Genomic DNA, 21535 nt, shown 5'->3' with positions numbered 1-21535 from the left:
TAGAAAACCTGAATCCAGTGATTTGGAGGGGTGTCCCAATACTTTTGGCAATATAGTATGTGTGTATATATCTATATATATATATATATATATATATATATATAGAGAGAGAGAGAGAGAGAGAGAGAGATATACACACAGTGGGTAAAGTACGTATTGATTCATCATTTTTCTTTGTAAATATATTTCTAAAAGTTCTATTGCACTATTGACATGACATTTTCACCACATGTCGGTAACAACCCATGCAATCCACACATACAAGGAAACTCAAACAAATAAGTTCAGAAATTAAGTTATGTGTAATAAAATGGAATGACACAAGGAAAAAGTATTGACCACATGAAAAAAGGGAAGTACAAAAAGGCATGGAAAGCCAAAACACCAGCTGAAATCTATTAGTAATTAGAAGGCAATCCTGCCCCTTGTCAGTGCAAATTAATATCAGCTGGTTCAGTCTCAACTGATGGCCTATATAAAGGTGTCTCATTGCCAAGGTGTCACAATAGAAACATCTCATGTTGGGTTAAAGCAAAGCCCTCTCAGAATTGATGGTATTGGTTACAGAAGGATTTCTAAAATTCTGAATGTTCCAGTGAGCACTGTTGGGGTCATAATCTGGAAGTATACAGAAAGAACATCATTTCACCATAAACTGGCCACAACCAGGTGCCCCTCAAAAGATTTCTTACAGAAGAGTGAAAAGAATTATCAGAAGAGTTGTCCAAGAGCCAAAGACCACTTGTGGAGAACTTCATAAAGACCTGGAATTAGCAGATACAATTGGTTCAAAGAAAACAATAAGTAATGCACTCAACTGCCATGGCGTGTATGCACGCTCACCATGCAAGACTCCATGAACAAAAAGCATTTAATGTTTGCTGAACAACATTTAGACAAGCCTGTAAAAACTGAGAATTTAGTCTGGTCAGATGAGACCAAAATTGAACTCTCTGGATGCCACAATACACACCAAGTTTGGAGGTCAAATTGCACTGCACATCACTGTCACGTCTATGATAGTGAGCTCTATAAAACCACAGCTTGGGGTTCCCCAGGGCGTGGAGTCTAAGCCCCAGCCTGCTTGTTCACCAGGGCCCCTGATGGTGGGGATAGACTTGGAGCAGGCTGGAACCAGGTCACGGCCCCCAGGTACACCCAGCTGAGGTAGAAGAGACCGCTAGCAGGAGCAGGGTGCAATGGGAGTAGAGACAGGAGATCCAGTAGGCAAGCCGAGATCAGGACAGGAGGAACACTAGCGATATCAGGAACAAGCCTGGGTCAGTGCACGGATAGACAATACAGGAGGAATGTCAGGGACAAAGGCGGGGTCGGTACACAGATATACTAAACGGATTCAAGAGAACACTGGGGAGCTCCAACAACAAACGTTGCTCAGGCATTGTGGCCCAGTCTGAGCACATCTTAAATAGACAGGCAGACAAGGAGGTGGGACAGGAAGTGATGGAAGCGAAGGACATAAAACCCAGGGAATAGCAGATGACGCCCATAGGTGAGCACAGAACAACACACATGTGAAGGAATCAAGAGCAGCATGGAGGTAAGAGTAAACACACAAAAGGTTGCAAGCTAACTTGTGACACATCACCCCATAAACACCATATCAACAGTGAAGTTTGGAGGTGGGTACATCATGATGTGGGGCTGTTTTTCAGCATATGGTACTGGCAAACTTCATGTCATTGAAGAAAGGATGAATGGAAAGACATTCTTGATAAAAATCTGCTGCCATCTACCAGGATGATGAAGATGACACAAGGGTGGACATTTCAGTAAGACAATGATCCCAAACACAAAGCCAAGAAAACTCTCAATTAGTTACAAAGAAAGAAAATAAAGCCACTAGAATGGCCCAGCCAATCACCTGACGTGAATCCAATAGAAAATATATGGAAAGAACTAAAGGTCAGAGTTCATAGAAGAGGCCCACAGAACCTTCAAGATTTGAGGACTGTTTTTGTGGAGGAATGGGCCAAAATCACACCTGAGCAATGCATGCTTCTCCATAGAGGAGGTGTCTTGAAGATGTCATTACCAAAAAAGGATTTTTTACGAAGTAATAAATAAATTTCTGTTAGCATGTTCAATACTTTTTCCCTGTGTCATTCCATTTTATTACACATAACTTAATTTCTGAACTTATTTGTTTTGGGTTTCTTTGTATGTATGGATTGCATAGGTTTTTACCGACATGTGGTATAGCATCTTTAGAAATATATAAAAAAAATGGTGACATGTTCAATACTTATTTTACCCACTGTATATATATATATATATATATATATATATATATATAGGGTTTTTTTTGGGGGGGGGGATCAGAGGCCCTGTAAAATAAAATCTGGTAATTGAAAATTTTTTTGTCCCATGATATTTGTTCAACGGTTTTTACAACCTATAGTTTTAGGAAAAAATACACTAACACCCCTTTTATGCATACACACTTACTATAACCCTCATTTGTTTTTGGAAAATATAGAAGATGAGATTGTGTCATGTAAATGGATACCAAATATGTCAGGCCTCAAAATTGCATACATCAACAAAATGGTGAAAAACTGCAGTGCCCAATGTCATAAGCTGACAACACTTTAACACTAGTTTAACCCTTACACTGCCAGGCTCTGCACTCTACTTTTGACCTTAGGTGACCAAATAATTGTTGGAATTTTTTTACTTTTTTTTAGACTCTTTCACTTACAGCATTCAGAGTTTGTAAAAAAAACCCAAATCATACATTTTCTGAAAGCACAGGACTGGTAGAATACAAAGATGATGCTACTGATTTTGTAGGATAGTTGCGTAAACTCACACAAACACAGCACAATACCATTTACAACATTTCTATGAAATTTAAGAAATAAAACTATGCTGAGTTTGTATATAAAAAATATTTGTACAGTGTAAACAATGCGATTTTTGGTGGCAGGGGTGTTGGTGCAGTATTGATTAGGGTGGTGGTTGCAGGTACATTGGAGATTGGTGGCGAGGAGCTATCAGCTTTAACTTCAGATGATGTTATTCCAGCCAGCAGCAGAGGTTGGGAGGGTGTTTGGGGGTGTGAGCTGCCAGGCTGGAAATTACAGTATCTATGTACACTGCAACAGAAGTTGAGGGCAGGAAAGTAGTGTGAGCTGGCCTGGCAAGAAATTAGAAGGTCATGTACCACTGCAACCCAGACTCACCTGAGAGGTTACTTTGCATGCGCTTCCCACTGGGTATGACTGTTATGGATAGCACTGGTCTACATTTAAATGTGGATACTACAGTATAAACATAGTAACACCAATTGTATTGAAGTACAAAAAATGCGTTGCCCTGTCCCTTTAAATAAAATATTTCAAATAAATGCATCCTCTAATCACTTCCACAAACTGCATACATGCTCAGGAAAAGCAGGAGACAAAATGCTGCACGTAGTGTACAATCCAGGATGCCTCCACTATGTGGAGCATTTGGTCTCCTGTTTTTTCTGAGCATGGATCGAGGATATTTATGGGCACCAATGCCTTTTGCCAACCACTGATTCCACCGAGGGAAGTTGAAAGCTTCTCTTTTTGCTGACCATCATCATTGCGTGCAGTATATAACTTCTCTGTAATATGAGAGTCACGTACAGTGGATATAAAAAGTCTACACACCCCTGTTAAAATGTTCAGTTTCTGTGATGTAAAAAAAATGAGACAAAGATAAATAATTTCAGAACTTTTTCCACCTTTAATGCAACTTATAAACTGTACAGCTCAGTTGAATAACAAACTGAAATCTTTTAGGTGGAGGGAAGTAAAAATAAAAAAGTTGTGCTACTCAGCCCTCCTTGCTAACTGTTGGAGTCTAGCTTCTCCTAGGTGACTAGGAGGGTGCTACACAAGTTAACATGATAACATGAATTGCAGACATTTCATGAAGAATGGGCTGCCAATGCATGGGAATAGAAAAAAAACGATCTCCACCTTTTCTAAATGCAACTCACCACAATGTATGGTTTGTACCATGCGGTGTGCTACAGTGTAAATCAGTTAGCACCTATAGTACATTTGCATTGGGATGGCATTATAAATGTTGTAAAACTCACATCCCCCACAATGCATAGATCTGAAGAAGACCCAGAGGCTAGCTTTACTTTCAAATTGTGTATCAAAAATAGAAACAATTGAATAATACAGTAGACGCTCAACATCATCTAACAAATGATGTTCCTAGACAAAAGAAATATATAGTGAACATAATATAAGTGACAGTCCCATGAAGATGTAGTCCTGTAGACCAAAAACTATGCTCTTTCACCACATGCAGACAATAAGTGAATTTCTCACTCAACAGCAAAAAATTGACCCTGGTTAAGGTGGTCAAATGACACTTTGTTATCATAAATGTTGATGGCCTGCAACAGACTCTCTTGGGTCAGACCTCCCAGTCTCCTAATAGGAGATATGGATCCAAGGAATCAGAGATAATTGCCCCCAGTTTGATGATCACAAAACCCTGGGTATACCAATAATAGATGGATTCATGATCCCAGGCTCTCATCAAAATAAGGTGATGCTCCAAGTAGCTCAAATAAACCACATAAATTAGATATGCTCTAAGTGTAGGATTTATTGAAAAATGGCATAACAAATAAATGTATGTCAATACACTCACATTGGGGCAGCACAGTGGCTAAATGGTTAGCACTTCCGCCTGGCAGTACTAGGGTCGTTGGTTCGAATCCCAGCCACGGCACCACCTGCCTGGAGTTTGCATGTTCTCCCGGTGCCTGAGTGGTTTTCCTCTGGGTACTCTGGTTTCCTCCCACACTCCAAAGATATGCTGGTAGGTTAATTGGATCCTGTATAAATTGGCCCTAATAAGTGTATGCATGAATGTAAGTTAGGGACCTTAGATTGTACGCCCCTTGAGGGTTAGGGACTGATGTGAACGTACAATATATATATATGTGTAAAGCGCTGCATAAATTGATGGCGCTATATAAGTACCGTACCTGAAATAAATAAATAATGTAGTGGTGCCCAAAGAATCAGCACCAGCTTATGCAGCCTGTAATGTATATATTCCAATAGTATTAGAGTATATCTAATTTATGTGGTTTATTTGAGCTGCTTGGAGCATCACCTTTATTTTGAGGAGAGCCTGGGGTCATGAATCCGTCTATTATTGGTAAATCCCCATGTGATTGCATTTGGTAGGTAATAGGTAATCTTTATAGAGACATCAAGGGCCTTTTATTAACATGATGTCTCCCCTGTCCTCTACCCAAGCAGATGGGGTACAAACAGTGCTTGCTGAACCTATTTATTCTGGATTTGATAGCTCTGAAGCCAGAAGTGGCCATAGCATATGAACGCACAGGCTGCAATAAAAGCTTCACAAGGTTCCAGCCTTTCACCGCGGCACTCAATATTTTGTCTCCATTGGCGAAAACTAAAAAAACACAATACCAGAACACCATATTAAAACTGGAAATGTATTCATCATCCATAAACAGCAGCCTTTGGAGGCCAGTGGAAGCCTCTTCCACAGGCAGTAGTCACTACACAGTGGCCTACAGATACATGATCAGTTTTAATTCCTTAATATGTGTTTTTAGTAGAATCAGTAATTATTTCCATATAACTATGAATGTGTGTTCTCAGCAAAGGCCCAGGAAGAAGTTGACGGTGTGATTGGTCAGAATCGTAGTCCCTCTATGGAAGATCGGAGCAAGATGCCATATATGGACGCTGTCATCCATGAGATACAGAGAGTTTCAGACATTGTGCCCTTGGGACTTCCCCATGCAACAGCTCAAACCACCGTCTTTAGAGGCTATACCATCCCAAAGGTGGGCAGAATTATTCCTAGACATTATAACATTCTCTCATCTTTCTGTGAAATCCGTCTCATAGAAATGTTGAGGAACTTGCAACAAAATACAATATAGAAATGGGGGGAGAAAGAAAAGATACTTTAAATTCTGTAGTGTGTACAGTATTTCTCAGAACATGACAGAGTACTGTACATCAAACCAATCTTAGTAATTCCTACCTCAGAGGAGCTTGGAGTGGTCACATAAGTATTAACACACAGAATGGCCAATGGAGCTAAAGTGGGTCCAAACACAAATTAAGCCACTTCTGGATGATATAACAACAGTAGGTATTTTCCCAGGCCAAGTTTTTAAATTTCACAGTCTTTGTAGAGCAACTCTACCTGTTCCTAATTCCTACTACCATTACATCAATAATGTAATCAGAAGCAGGAATGGGCAACATATTCCTGTGTAGTCAGGTCTGCTAGTGGTTACATTTCTTTCCCTGTTTGGAAGCTTTACTCCTTTCTTATGTCATGGGGATGGGGTATACACAGTGATGGTGTCAGGTTAAATAATTATCTGCAATGTTGAGCTGTGGTGGCCATTTTTGGGGAAGACCATAAAAAATGCTCGGCTATGGAATGTCTTCCTATTGGATGAACCGATGTGTGTACCGGATGAACTCTGGATGGCAGAGAAAGACTCACGGGGAGGAGAAAAAGGAGAACACCTTTGAAAAAGAGACTGGTGACTGCAGGAGATGTGCGACTGACTGCTGGAGATGATGAGAGCTTTAACAAAATGTAAAAAACAATATCCATTTACAGCAGAGCGCTATCTGGTTCTAGGTATTAGGACCTGTAGGTTGTGAAATCAAGATCTGGTACTGGAACACTCAGATGCTGTAAAAGGAGGACTGAGGACAGACTTTGAGAGAGTGTAAGTGGATATGGCTATGTGTTTCTAGGCAGACCACCCCTTTCTCAAGCCCCTTTCTCATGAAATGTCTAGCCATACACGCCTATACTTTCTCCATGTATGTCCCAGGGTGATTCTCCTGCATCGTCTGACCATGACAGTAACAATTTCACAGCCTATTGGTCCTAATACCTGAAGCCAGACAGGAGCTGTGCCCATCTGCTGCTTTCCTCTCCTCTGTCTCTCTGCTTACAGAGGCATCATCGGGAGTCATTGACTCCTGCTGCTGTCAATCAAATCCTGTGAGCAGAGAGTTAGGGGCGAAGATGAGCAGCACTGTGTGTGTCTGTAGACGAACACAGCTTGGTTTAGGAGCTAACCTGCACAGCTATAGGAGCACACACAAAAGAGGAAGAGCCTAAAGCAGGGCCGGGGGACCCCAGAAGAGGAGATTCAGAGTAGGTCTGTGCAATATCGTTGCACAGAGGAGGTAAGTATAACACATGTGTTATTTAAAAAAGAACACAAAGGCCATTACCACCCCTTAAAGTCATTTCTATGCCCTCTCTTTACCTATGGATATTACATAGATCTGATACACCAATCGTATGCAAACAGATACTGTATGAACCTAATGTGGACTCCCTATCTAGGTTTCACTAGTTACGCTAAAATACAGTATATTAACACATTTAAAGATAACTCTGGTTATCACTTTTTAGACAGTTGCAGCAACAGTTTTTTTTTCTTTTTTGGGAAAGAGATTTTACATAAGTTAAAAAAGGCTAACCATTGTAAGCCCCCCTGTCACTGTTAAATGTTTTGTCTCAACACTTTAACTGCCACTTTTGCTGGACATCTTAGTCTGTTAAGGTAGTTGTAAAATAACACATTTACTGGCCAGATCACTAGGTGAAAAATAAAGGAAACAAAAAAGCTAAAAAAAAAAGAAAACTAATGTAGCCACCGCATGTAGGAATTGGTAACCTGCAATATTATATTTTTTACTTTTGAGTTTAGATCTGATTTAAATTTGTTGACAGGTATGAAGTGCTGGAACTCAGAGATACCTGCACAGACCTTCAGCAGTTTTTGGTATTCTCTGCTTTGCAAAATAATGGGTGTTCTGACAGGCAAAGCTCCAACACTTCAGGTTTTATTGGAGATTTTCACCAAGCTCATTAACACACTTTGTATATCCGTATCACTATGAGCTTCCTTACTGTCCGATAGCAATGGGTGGAAAGGAGTGGGCCGGCTCCAGGACTATCATAAAAGAAGGGACAGGATGTGATCACTTTACAGACTAAAAATGGGCATGCCCTAATCCATGTTACAATGTCTTCTCTGGTTTATTCTGCCCATCAGATATACTGTATGTTAAGGCTTCAAAGATCTTAAAGTGAACCTCTCAGTGGCTTTAGTAGTCTGTATGCTTGGGAAGATCTAGGGGGGTACTGGGGTGGGCTGCGCCTCTCCAGATTTCAGTTGTTCCCCCCCTAGGCTGGACCCTCCGTGGACATTGTGCCTGACCCGCTGAGCTCCTTCCCCATCCCCACACTCAGGGCAAGAACAAGGGGGAGCAGTCTGGTGCGGTGAAGTCCTAAAGTGAGCAGTAAAGTCCAGACAGAAGTGACAGTGACATAGAGGAGAGCCTGGAGGAGGTGCAGGCTGAACAGCGCTCCTCCATACACCAAATGACACAGAATCAATTTACATCAGACTGTTCAAGGTTTGATTACCTGCCCCCTATCCAAATTTCCTGATGCTGGGAGATGAGCAGTCTGATCAGTCCCATGATTCTCTCCCCATGCATAAATCATGTTACAAGCAGTATAATCAATAAAGACACTTTTTTCAATGGAGGAGGAAAGAGAGGGCATGTCCTCAAAGGACTATCTATGCTGCTGTTCTGCCTGGAGCTGTTAATTACTGCAATTCTAGAAGTTCAGAGTCAGGAAGAGGACAGGGCATCCCTGATCAGATGATTATCAAACTGCCTACACAAAGTGGGACTTACTTCATCATATGTAAGTGCAGTAACTGAAGCTGTAGGGATCTTTTTTAGCCTTTAGACTTCAGCTTTCAGCCTTTGTCAGAGTTGTAGTGAAAGTTGAATTTGTGATGGTTGATGAGGTTTATTTAAAATGTCCTTTTTTGCTTTTTAGAAGAAGAATACATTTACTAACTAGCGTTTAATTTCCTGTTTTTGCTGATTAGGGAACCACCATATTTCCCCTTCTGACATCTGTCCTGAAAGATCCAAAGTACTTTCAGAATCCTCATACATTTGACCCGGGTCACTTCTTGGACGAGAAGGGTTGTTTCAGAAAAAAAGATGCTGCCATACCATTTTCTATGGGTAACGTAATTTCTCTTGGTGATATAAGATTAAAACGTGTGTTACACAGAGGAAGTTACTGATCATCTAGAAACAAATACAGAGGCAAATGTTATTTATGTACTGTACAGTAGGTCTATAACTGCTAGAGAGAAATGTATAGGAATGCTTAAAGCAAAACTCCAATAATTCTATTGTTTCGTAGTCTCACATCAGTCCAGCTTGGCTCGATGTAAGTACCATATCAAATATTCAGAGGACACCTAAGGATGAAGTCACACTACAATGTACAACTACAGCACAATGATTGCCATGATCTGAGTTTTGCTCTATCAGCTTTGCCTCTACATACTGACCACAGTGGGCATTCACCCAGCACTGCTGCGATTCAGAGTCTGCTTTGTATTCACTTTCAGTGAATGCAAGGCATTATCTGATTGGATGAGGTGAGGATTTTGACTTCACCCACCCCTCCTCTTCCTCTCATCCAATCAGAGAATCATTAGAAGTTGTTTCCTTATATTCCTGTCTAGGATTTTCTTTCATTTTCACACTTGGTGATAATAGTCACCCTAACGGGGACAAAGACAGCAATACAGACTCTCTACTCTCTAAACATTTTGCCTTCAGTTATACTTTAAGGATGTAGTAATGAAAGAACAGAGCTGGTTGAATTTGTGTCTTTTATATATATTTGGAAGTCAGACTTAAACAAACTTTATAGGGATGTCCTCCTGCGCTCCACAGAGTAACTAAACAAGACCAGCAGCTATCATCTATACCCTATACCTCGGGATGAAATAAATATCTAATAGTGGATGAATAGTGGTCGTTTGTTTTACACATTGATTGATTTGAAGCACCAGTCACCTTCACTTTATAAATATTTATGTATTGAAATTTTTTATATATTTTTATTAATTCTTGTTTGCACACCTATTTGGAGCACTGGTCACTTTATTATATATATATATATATTATTTATTATGTATTTATTTTTATTTATCTATTTAGTTTAATTAGTTTGTTACCCTCATGGCTGAGCGCTTCATCCACTATTAGACTTAAACAAAGCCCATGTGTTTAGTCCAATAGACCTCTGCACTTTTTAGGCATCTTGAGCTGAGGTTTCCAACGCCATGCTGGCCAGTAACTGTATCCCTGTATTCAAATGAAAGTTTTTATTTAACCTACATGCCTATTTTGTAAAAGTTTTACTTAATTCTTGAAGAACTTGGAGTTGGTGGAGCCAAATTTGTTCAAGAATTTCCTATTATGTTTTAAAACAGAAAATATCATCCATGTGTGGAATGTTCACCTTCCTGCGAAACCCAAAGTACAAATTTTTGGAATAATTTGTATTGTGCAGCAATTTACCAAATACATAGACCATTCTGTTGTGCCGATCATACTCGCCTTTCCTTCTTCCCTTCCCCCCATCACTCTGTATAGCCTCAAGGAGCAAGAAAAATAAGCACTGTGGAAGCTCTAAGTTGTGGATTGGAACATACACAGACTTGAGAATCCATTTTGGGCCAAGAAGAAGGGGAATGAGCCATATGGTGCTCTATACCCAGAAGTACCGAACAGAGTGGTGGGGAAGTGAGAAGAAAGCGAGTGTGAACGTGCAAACGTTAGTTCTAAAATCTACTAGTGGCCAGCTTTACTGTAATCATTGTTTGTTGTCTATGAGAAAGTGTAAAATTACAAATATGAGCACACTTATTGATATCCTGTAATACCACCATTTTTTCACTGCTAAAATTAATGTGGCAGGGTCTCTATATGCCCTTCTGCTCCTCCCCCACCTACTGAACGTGGATGTAGTTGGACTGTATGCTTGGCTGGCCATGTTTATATAAGATTATCTACTATCTACTTGTTAAACTTTTTACATACAATGTAATTTGGCTAGTTGCCATCTGCAAGGCATAGAAACTTGGAATGTGAGCAATTCATTTTACAATTTTATTACAGTTTAGCTACCTCTCATAAATGTATTACTTACAGTTGTGTTCAAAATAATAGCAGTGTGTTGAAAAAAGTGAATAAAGCTCAAAATCCTTATAATAGCTTTTATTTCCATACATACAAATCCATTGGGAACATGACACATTCTATTCCAAATCAAAACATGAAGAAAAATATATCAAATTTGTGTTGTTCCTCTAAAAAAAAATGAAGAAAAGTGAATATTAGACTGTTCAAAAAAATAGCAGTGTTTGCATTCTTCTTTACAAACTCAAACATTCACTATATAAACTGAAAAATTTTGGAAGATTTTTCTTTCCTTTGAATCACTTAATGAATATTTGGTTGTATAAGCACTGTTTCTGAGAACTGCTGTACATCTGTGTTGCATGGAGTCAACCAACTTCTGGCACCTGTGATCAGGTATTCCAGCCCAGGATGATTGGACTACATTCCACAGTTCTGCTCTATTTCTTGGTTTTGCCTCAGAAACTGCAGTTTTGATGTCACCCCACAAGTTTTCTATTGGATTAAGATCCGGGGATTGGGCTGGCCACTCCATAACGTCAATCTTGTTGGTCTGGAACCAAGATGTTGCACGTTTACTGGTGTGTTTGGGGTCATTGTCTTGTTGGAACACCCATTTCAAGGGCATTTCCTCTTCAACATAAGGCAGCATGACCTCTTCAAGTATTCTGATGTATTCAAACTGATCCATGATCCCTGGTATGCGATAAATAGACCCAACACCGTAGTATGAGAAACATCCCCATATCATGATGCTTGCACCACCATGTTTCACTGTCTTCACAGTGTACTGTGGCTTGAATTCAGTGTTTGGGGGTCGTCTGACAAACTGTCTCCGGCCACTAGACCCAAAAAGAACAATCTTACTTTCATCAGTCCACAAAATGTTGCGTCATTTCTCTTTAGGCCAGTCAATGTGCTCTTTGGCACATTGTAACCTCTTCAGCACATGTCTTTTTTTCAACAGTGGGACTTTGCGGGGGCGTCTTGCAGATAGCTTGGCTTCACATAGGCGTCTTCTAATTGTAACAGTACTCACAGGGAACTTTACATCTTCTTTCATCTTCCTGGAGCTGATTGTTGGCTGAGTCCTTGCCATTTTGGCTATTCTTCTATCCATTCGAATGGTAGTTTTTCGCTTTCTTCCACGTCTTTCAGGTTTTGGTTGTCAGTTTAAAGCATTTGCGTTCATTTTAGCTGAGCAGCCTATCATTTTCTGCACTTCTTTATATGTTTTCCCCTCTCCAATCAACTTTTTAATCAAGGTACGCTGTTCTTCTGAACAATATCTGGAACGACCCATTTTCCCCAGAATTTCAGAGAGAAATGCACTGTAAACAGCATGTACATTATTTACTGCCTTCCTTCCCTAAATAAGGGCAATAATTGCCACCTGTTTTTCAAAGAATGAATGAGCTCACTAATAGAACTCCACACTGCTATTATTTTGAACATGCCCCTTTCAATTAGTGATTCAATTACACAGAATCATGTCATGACTGTTGGGTCTGTTGGATTTCTATTACTACACCTGCTAGTAAATTATTTGCCATGTAGAAATACCATTTCTACCAAAAAACAGTGATTGATCAGGTTAGTGATGTCTGACTGCTATTATTTTGAACACAACTGTATATGAACTTTAAACTAATTTGACAACTCCTTATCCATTAAGATGGCACAAGTCTATTTCTTATACTTCCTCTACTTTTAGGGAAGAGGATCTGTCTTGGAGAAGGGATGGCCAGAATGGAGATCTTCTTGTTTCTTTCCTTCATCTTGCAACGTTTTAACCTGAAATGTGATGAGGATCCTTCAAATATCGATATCACCCCGATGCCCAACACCAATGGAGCTGTCCCTCATACTTATAAGATACGCTTTATTCCCCGCTAAGGAAGACATTTGAAAGATGAATAATTAAGTTAGAAGAAGTTAATTTGTCTAGTATGAATAAAAAGAACTATGGGTGAATTCGCCCAGGTTTAATTTGTGGGAGTGAACACTTCAAAACAAATTGCAAATTGTGAATATTAATGCAAACTCATTCAGGGTTAACGGGAGGCAAATCTTAAAAATCAACATTGAGACATTTTGAAGGCTAATAGGAAAGAAATTGACAAACAAAGGGTATGGGGAGCTGGACACTGCCATGGACGACATGTACCAAAGAAAAAAAAATACCATTCAGTGCCTAAAGCCTAAGGGGCATTTACATAGAAAAATGTACTATTTAAATTACCCTAAAATACATTTTCCAGCTGCTTAGTTCTGTTTACATCCATAACAGACCCCCCTGCCGATACCTCTTCATGAGTGGCATCTGCCAGAAGCCCTGACTGGTTTGTTTACATTCAGTGGTCAGCCGGGGTGCTGGCTGATGTTACTGGCCAAATATTATCATGATCATATTTGGTCAATAACATCACATGGGATGACTGCCTTCTTTTTTACAATGTAAAACAAGCTGGCGGGCAGCAGGATTGTTGGTTACTAGGACACTGGTGGCTGCCTGCATCCTGGCAACCAATAATGCTGTGTGGCCTGCATAACAGGAAGTTTTTAGTATTGTGAAAGAGTGCCTGACTATGCCTGCCCTTTCCTCCAATCTGCTTTATTCATTGAAATGGTACTACAGCTGCTATGAATGATGCTGAATCTATGAATAGAGGGGCGGACCTTTCAATTATTTGCTCATCCTCCTTCATTGATTGATCCTGTTTCATTCATAGACTTGGCAAAAAAGGCAGGTATAGTGAAGCATTCTTGATTAAAGCCTGTGACAGCTCTAACAGTTTCTATTAACCCCCCCACACACACACACACACACCAGAAGATTATGGTGGAGGCGTAGATGAAAAAAGAAGTCACATAACAGAACAGGCATCAGCACAAGGGACACATCCTACTAACTATACATTATGTGCCTTGTATTAATTTTTGTGTTTTTTACTTTGGCTGCACTTATACTTTAAAAATACACTGTCATTAATAACCTACTCCTTTTATGAATTTCTACCCTACAATCTGTACTCCCACACTGTGGTGTCCCCGCTCCGGTGGATCCCTCACACTATTGCTTTAACCAAGCAGGGATTCTGGTTTTGAAGGGTATTTGACCTCCCCAATTGGACAGTGCTCAGGCCTGAGTGGCCAATCACCAGGTTCAAACACAGCCACTTGGGGAAGGTCAATGACATCCACTCTGGTAAGCTTTAACACCAGGTGACCATCTTCCACAGGGTGTACTCCTGCAGTGAGAACTTGGTGATGAGCATGGATTCTGGAGCAGGCCTTCTTAGACAGGACTGTCAAAGACACTGAACGGGCAAAGTGACAGTTTTTTGTTCTTTAAAAAGAATCAATAAGGCCCACTAATGATATCTTTGTTGTGGGCCCATAAACATTTTGAAAGTGCACTTGTCATGTGAAAGATATGACAGTTACTGGCCTCCTTCTGCAAGTACCATTGTCTGGCAGTGTTTGGCTTTAGACTGAGGTATTTGAGGAGCTATTTGATAAGCGGCACCTATGACACACACATACTGTATATAGTAGGGAATAATCTTTTGTCGGCTTCAGCTCTGAGGAAGGGGACACGTTCCTGAAACATGTCAGCAGGCCAACCTCACTACTAGTCGGGTACTGTGCCATCACGTTGTGCCATCTCAGTGGTTTTACAGGCCTTTATATTAATCTCTTTTTGTATGTTTTTTGCTTTTCATTTTTCAATAAACTTTGGATAATGCGCTAGGTGTTTCCACCCCCTGTGTGTTTCTTTTTCCAGTTGTTGATTGATCCCCCAGTCAGAGGAGGGCTGCACCACCAAGACCTGGTTCCGAGACCAACACGTTTGAATCCCTGGCCTGTCTCCTGGCATTAACATCTTTGAAGCACTGGAGAGGTTGTTCTTTCAGTCCAGTATACTTTTGAGGAATTACCCAAAACAAACATGCAGCAACTAAGGTATAGAAAATTTAGAACTGTTTATCTCAACATCTTTACCGGATCTGACTCAGAGTACTGAGGCCAAAGCATCAGCATGGTAGCCAGATAACTAGCTTTCTCAGAAGCAGAGGCCAGCAATGACCATCTACTTATTTCTCGTATGACATCCTTTGAAGTGGCTCTGGATATATCATTGTCTGTTTTTCTGTTCACTTTGACTGGCAATGACTGTGCAGTTTCTTATCAGATTATTCTTGTAAAGTAACTCAGCAGACTTAACAAATGTTATCAGCTTTAAGTATTTTTGTTATTTTTATAGTAGCTGTGAAATTTTATGCTTCAATAAATTCCTTTAATACCCGTTATGTAATAAATTATCTGTCTGTTATCAGTTCTTGTAAGCAAGACATGAATGATTTATTGTAATACAGACATGATTATCAAAGTGAGTATGAAAGTGACTTTATTATCCAAAATATTACAATATAAATAAAAGACGAGTCAAACCATTTGTCCCATATCTTGCAGGTTTATGTATCAACAGAATTTTTGGAAAATGAAGAAATGAAATAAAATTTTTAGATCCCGTGTAGCATTACATCACATGAAAAATAAAGAAAAACAAAAAAAATAAATAAATCTATTAGATGGACATGTGTACAACATATGCATTTATGTCAAATAACACTGTTCAACAAATTTTTATTTTTTGCCAGTTTTGGAAACAAAAGGATCCATTTCTTAATGAATTTCACATTCTGAGTTCAAATATAACAATGAAATTTGTCAATTGGCTCTAGTTTTTCTGTAAACGGAACGTTTTCTACTATAGGCGTAATGACTACATAATGCACAATAATTATATAGATAGATGTCTTTCCACAAATATAAAGCAAGTGATATTGACTACATAACAAAGCCTAAATGGCATAATATACTGCATAGGATTACCAAGAAAAATTATAGCCATAAGCTAAGTTGAATCATTTTAATACTTAGGATTCTCACTAGTTTTGTCTTCAGTTTGTGTCGGTTTTGCTTCTCTTGGCTTTTCTCTTGTATTCGAGGAAAGGGCTATCTCTTACAACTGCACGTGACTACATGCTTCAGGTTCTTCCTCACTTGACTCAACCACGAAGGATTCTGGTGCTTTAGGAATTGGTAGCCCCTCTCCATGAGGAACTGGACGTATTGCCGATGGAATATTTGGATAGTGCACAGATAACTTTTTCTTCTTATTTAGCCCTTTTACAATTGGAGGCACCATACAAAAGTAACAATTACTAACATGATCTGTTGGCTCTCTCCAAATCATTGACGCAGCGAAAGGCATAGATGCCTTTTTTCCATTCAACCATTGCTCCAGTGCCGTCCCACAAGAATTGCAGAATATATGTGGTGCCCAGCTCTTGTCCTGGTCTCCTATCTTGCAGCCAAAATACAAGTTGTAGGCATTCTTAATCATTCCTGTTATCCTCCTTTTTTGTGAGATAAAAGTTATTTCACCGCAGATATAGCAGAAATTATCTGCTTTATTCACACAAGTTCGAGGCATTACTGAGTAGCCTATATAAGCATAAAACGAAATGTAAAGACGCTGTCGAAATACAATCAGCTACAGATACTGCAGCTTTTATGCAGTGAAGTGATGCAATTAAAGGCTAATATTGCATCATCTCAGTATACATGCAATTTTATATTGGTCACCAGTATCAATTGCGCAATATGCAGCTGAAGTTGCATCATAATTTTGAATGGCTTACGTCATTAGATGGGTGAATATATCATGGAAACTAGAGCCAATCAACATTTTTTAGGGTCATTTTTGTTTTCAGCACCCCAAAATTATGTAAGATTAGCTAATTTTATGCCCAAAACTTTTTACCCGTTGAACAGTGTAATATATCTGAAGCAATGTACACCATTGTCTGTGATTAAACAAAGACAGATTCCAAGTGTCCAAATATTTTCACAAAAAATCCTTTTGTCCAATAATTTGGCCATGTCATCTATTGTATTTGAGTTACTGCATTTTATTCTTCTTTTATATAATCAACAAGTGCAGATGCACATCCAGCGACAAAATTATGCTCTTACCTTTTTTGTAAACCTCACAATAAGGTCTAATGCGCTTTCCCCTTGCAGTGAGGTCACCTATACCACTTGAGTGATGGCTCCCTACAGACTACTGGGGTTTTCAATCCATCTCCATCTTCTGCAATCCTTGGATGAATGTTTTCAATACACTCAGAAAAAAGAAGAAACTATAGTGCTCTCCTCATAAAACCACCATTTATTGATTAAAAATGTAATACACTCATCCTTTATTGTGCACAAATTAGGTGCACACAGTGTACAGGCAAATATAGTTTATATCAAGCAACAAAATGGCTGACTGTACCCTTTGGGTTTGTGGGACGTGATGTCACCGGATCCTCCCTACAGGTTACATCATAAGGTCATATGACTTAATTAGGGGACAATATATTATTTGACAAATGCATATGTTGTACACATGTCCATCTAATACATTTATTATTTTTTTGTGGGTTTTTTTTTTTCATGCGATGTAATGCTGAAAGGGATGTAACAATTTACGGAATTCACTAAAAGTAGTTATACTGCACGGCACTGAGTCACTTATATTATGTATGGTTTTATTGTGGGAACACAAAAAGTGTGAGCAGCAGTATTAACATTAGTTACACATAGTTACAAATACTTTTGTATATACTATATATTTATAAAAAAAAATTTTCATAGTTTGCACTTTTTATGTTGACTGCACTGAGTTTTTTCTGTTATTGTGTTAAATAAAATGTGGTTGTTTGTTTTTTTTTTTACAATATTGTCATCTTAACAAGTTATTTCCCGCACACAGCATAGGCATACTTATAATTACACCCCAAAACACATTCTGCTTTCCCTCCCAAATGTGTGTGAGACTTTTTCACAGCCTAGATACATATAGGGGTCCAAAATCCATAGAGCACCTTCTGGCTTTCAAGCAACATAACTTAAGCATAAATTACACATCTAATTTCCTGACTACGTATCACATTTTTGGAGGCCCTGGAGAACCAGGACAGTGAAAACACCCACAAAATGACCCTGTTTTGGACAGATAACATTTTGAAAAATGCAGGAAAAAACAGGAAAATGTCTTTTATACACAAAGTTGGCAATGAATAAGATATTTCTAACACATATCAAAGGCATACTTAGAATTACACCCCAAAACACATCCTGATACTCTTCCCAAGTATGAGGATACCACATGTGTGTATCACACAAATCAACCAATTGTATCAAAACGAATGTACTGTAATGTTTGCATGGAACATAGGGAATATAGCTTAGTGTAGAGTCACCTATAGCAGTCCCTGTTCCTATAAGCCAAGCAAGCCTAGCCTACTAGTACATGTCTGCCCCCAGGAGTGCCATGTTCACTGGCCAAGAAGTGCCGGAGGCTAAAGAGAGGAAGAGCAAAAGAGTTTCCATGGTTAGAGAAGTGCAGTTGTCCACAGGGGATGGTTGAGACTGGTGTCTTGCAGGAACATAGTTGGATGTGCAGATGGGTCAGCTCAAGTCACATACATGGTCAACAAGCAGGCAAAAGGATCAGTCCAGGAAACGGGCAGAAGCATGATCAATAAACAGGCCAGGGTTAGTACAGGCAGCCAGCAAAGAAAACACTGCACTGGTGTGGCGGTGATCAGGAACACTGTTGCTTGCTTACAATTATTTGGTGATACTGGGGACTAGTGTGATAGCAATCAGGAACACTGTGGCTGACCTAAACTGGTCTGGTGACACTGGGACTGATGTGGCAACAATCAGGGACACTGGTGCTGGTTTACACAGGTATGGTGACATTGTGACTGGTGTGCCAATGATAAGTAACATTGTTGCTGGAATATGCTGGCAGTGAACTGGTGTAGCTGTGATTAGGGGCAATATGAATTGTGTGGCAGTGATCAAAGACACTGGAATTGGTGTTTCAGTGATCAGGGACACTGTAACTAGTGTGGTGGTGATTGGGGAAAATATGACTGGTGTGGCGGTGATCAGGAACACTGTGAGTGGTGCCATGGTGATTAGGGATACTGCATGTAGTGCGAAAGTGATCAAGGACACTGTGGGTGGCACAGCGGTGATTAAGGACATTATGAGTGGGCAGCAATAATTAGGGATACTGTCTGGCAGCACTGGTCTGGTGACACTGTACTACTGTGGCGGTGATCAGATATATTGGCTAGCGGCACTGACATACAGTGATATCAGAGCAGCCACCCATTGTTCATGATCACTGCCACTGCAATACGGTGTCACCAGTGACTCTGGTGACCAGGGGTGGACTGACAACTCATGGGGCCCCCGGGCAATAGGGGATCATGGGGCCCCTGTGTCCTTGCCCAAACTCAAAAAATCCTATGAAAAAGGTACCAGGGGAATCTCATGGGGCCCCCTACTGAGCCCGGGCCCCCCGGGCAGTGCCCGAGTTTCCAAATGGTCAGTCCGCCCCTGCTGGTGACAGTTAGACATGTGCAATTTGGTTTGTTACAAGTCAAAATTAAGGCAAAATTTTGGTTATTTGAAGATTCAGATATATCCGAATCTCTAAATCACATTAGGAACGAATTTCAATAAATCCAAAATAAATTATAACAAAAACAACAAATTAATTTGTGTTCATACATTTTATTAGTTTACTACTTCAGAGGGTTTTGTAAGTTTAATAATATGTGTTACACTCTGTATTGTTATGATTGCCCAAAGCAAAAGTCACAAAACATCAAAGTCACAAGCAAGTCACATTGAAGTCGCAAGCAACATAAGGACATAACAAATTAATCCAAATCTTCAGAAAAACTTCTCAAAATATGAATCAATTCGGAGCAATGAATGTACGAAACAAACCTGAATACGCTAAAATGAATGAGTCCAAAACAAAAAGAAACACATTTATTTGTCATGCACTTCTCTGGTGACAGTACAGTATAGATACTGCTCAAAAAAATTAAAGAAACACTTTTTAATCAGAGTATAGCATCAAGTCAATCAAACTCCTGGGATATTGATCTGATCAGTTAAGTTGCAGAGAGGGTTGTTAATCAGTTTCAATTGCTTTGGTGTTAATGAAAGGCCCTGTGCTCACTCAGATCTTGTACTGTGCTCCCTACACTCATGAGACTCTGTACTGTTCTCCCTACCTTCATCAAATCCTGCATTGTGCCCCCTACTTTCATCAGACCCTTTACTGTACCCCCTAACCTCATCAGACCCTGTGCCAGCTTACTTTACACTGCACCTGTACCCTGCGAATTCACCCCCCCCCCCCCATCCCTCATCAGACACTCTACTCTAATCATATCCTGTACTGTGCTAACTTACTGTACACTATGGGTAAGTTTAACATGTATTGGGATAAAAGTGGTCGTGGTGGTGCTGGTGGGGGGGGGGCTCTCAGGTAGATTAAACAGGATACCATGGTTTCCAATGGCAGCTCTGTTAACACATGTCAACAAGCATATAAGACAAATACAAATATCCAAAAATGTATAATTCCAGCCTAAGGTAGATACCTGCTATTTTTTTTCAAGCAGAAAACATTTTCAATCTTTCATTAAGATTATACCGAACATCTTCCTTATAATAATTTCCAGCTAAGTCTTTAGCTATCATTTACACGTTTTGATTGTGGAATATGTCCAGGCAATTATCTGTAGATTGTATGGATTTTTTTTGCAGAATTGTCATTAAAACATATTTTAAACAATTTGTTCTATGCAATTACAGCAAAGAAAAGAGTAGTAGTACAGTCAGTTGTAGGAACACAATACAATACATACAGGGGTTAATTTACCAAAGGCAAATAGACTTTTAACTGTGTAAGTGCACTCTACAAGGGAACTTGCTCCAGAGCTTAGTAAATGAGGTGAAACTTCAATGCAAACAATACCCATTTAGTACAAAGAAAATAAAAAAAACGCATGATGGAACTCAATGGAGCTTTCCCGCATATATAAAGCTCTGGAGCAAAATCCCTTGCAGAATGCAATGGTTGGTGTAGCAATGTTTTATTAAAGAAATACTAGTAGATACCAAAAGTCTCACGTTTAACCTCCCTGGCGGTATTCTCGAGTGTAGCTCGGGGTAAAATTTGAGTACCAAGCGCGGTAACCCCGAGCTACACTCGGGCTTACCATGCGGCGTTGCTCAGGGAGTCCCTGCAGCACTTACCTTGTCCTTCGCTCCCGCGATGTGTCCCCTGCAGCGTCCCCGGCCATCTCCTCAGGACGATGCCGGCATCCGGCTTCTGTATTCCGGTCCCTGTGAGGTCGGGACGTACGGGCGCCGGAACTGGCGGCAAATTTGAAATTTAAAAAAAAAGTCATTTTTTAAAAAATGATTATTTATTATATAGTAAAACATTGCTGTTTCAATGCATTTCACATATATTTTGTCCCTACTGCTTTGTCCTGTGCCCTGCCTACATTTTGACTGTTCTTTCT

At 39.7% G+C, this 21535-nt stretch overlaps 1 protein-coding gene across 1 annotated transcript in view; it reads left to right on the top strand.

Moving 5' to 3' along the window:
* LOC149445108 (cytochrome P450 2G1-like) overlaps positions 1-15529 on the top strand; it is a 37535-nt gene extending 22006 nt beyond the window's left edge. Inside the window, exons 8-10 of the mRNA XM_089654151.1 lie at positions 5658-5845; positions 8954-9095; positions 12787-15529. Coding sequence (XP_089510277.1) covers positions 5658-5845; positions 8954-9095; positions 12787-12968 — 512 coding nt within the window. The 3' untranslated portion in view covers positions 12969-15529. The remainder of the gene's footprint in view (positions 1-5657; positions 5846-8953; positions 9096-12786) is intronic.
* The last annotated feature ends 6006 nt before the right edge of the window (positions 15530-21535 follow it).

Source organism: Staurois parvus, unplaced genomic scaffold (assembly GCF_062004578.1).
Source record: "Staurois parvus isolate SC_StPar_1 unplaced genomic scaffold, SC_StPar_1.0 ptg000746l, whole genome shotgun sequence".
NCBI classification, from domain to species: Eukaryota; Metazoa; Chordata; class Amphibia; order Anura; family Ranidae; genus Staurois; species Staurois parvus.
This window is presented reverse-complemented; position numbering and strand designations above follow the sequence as displayed.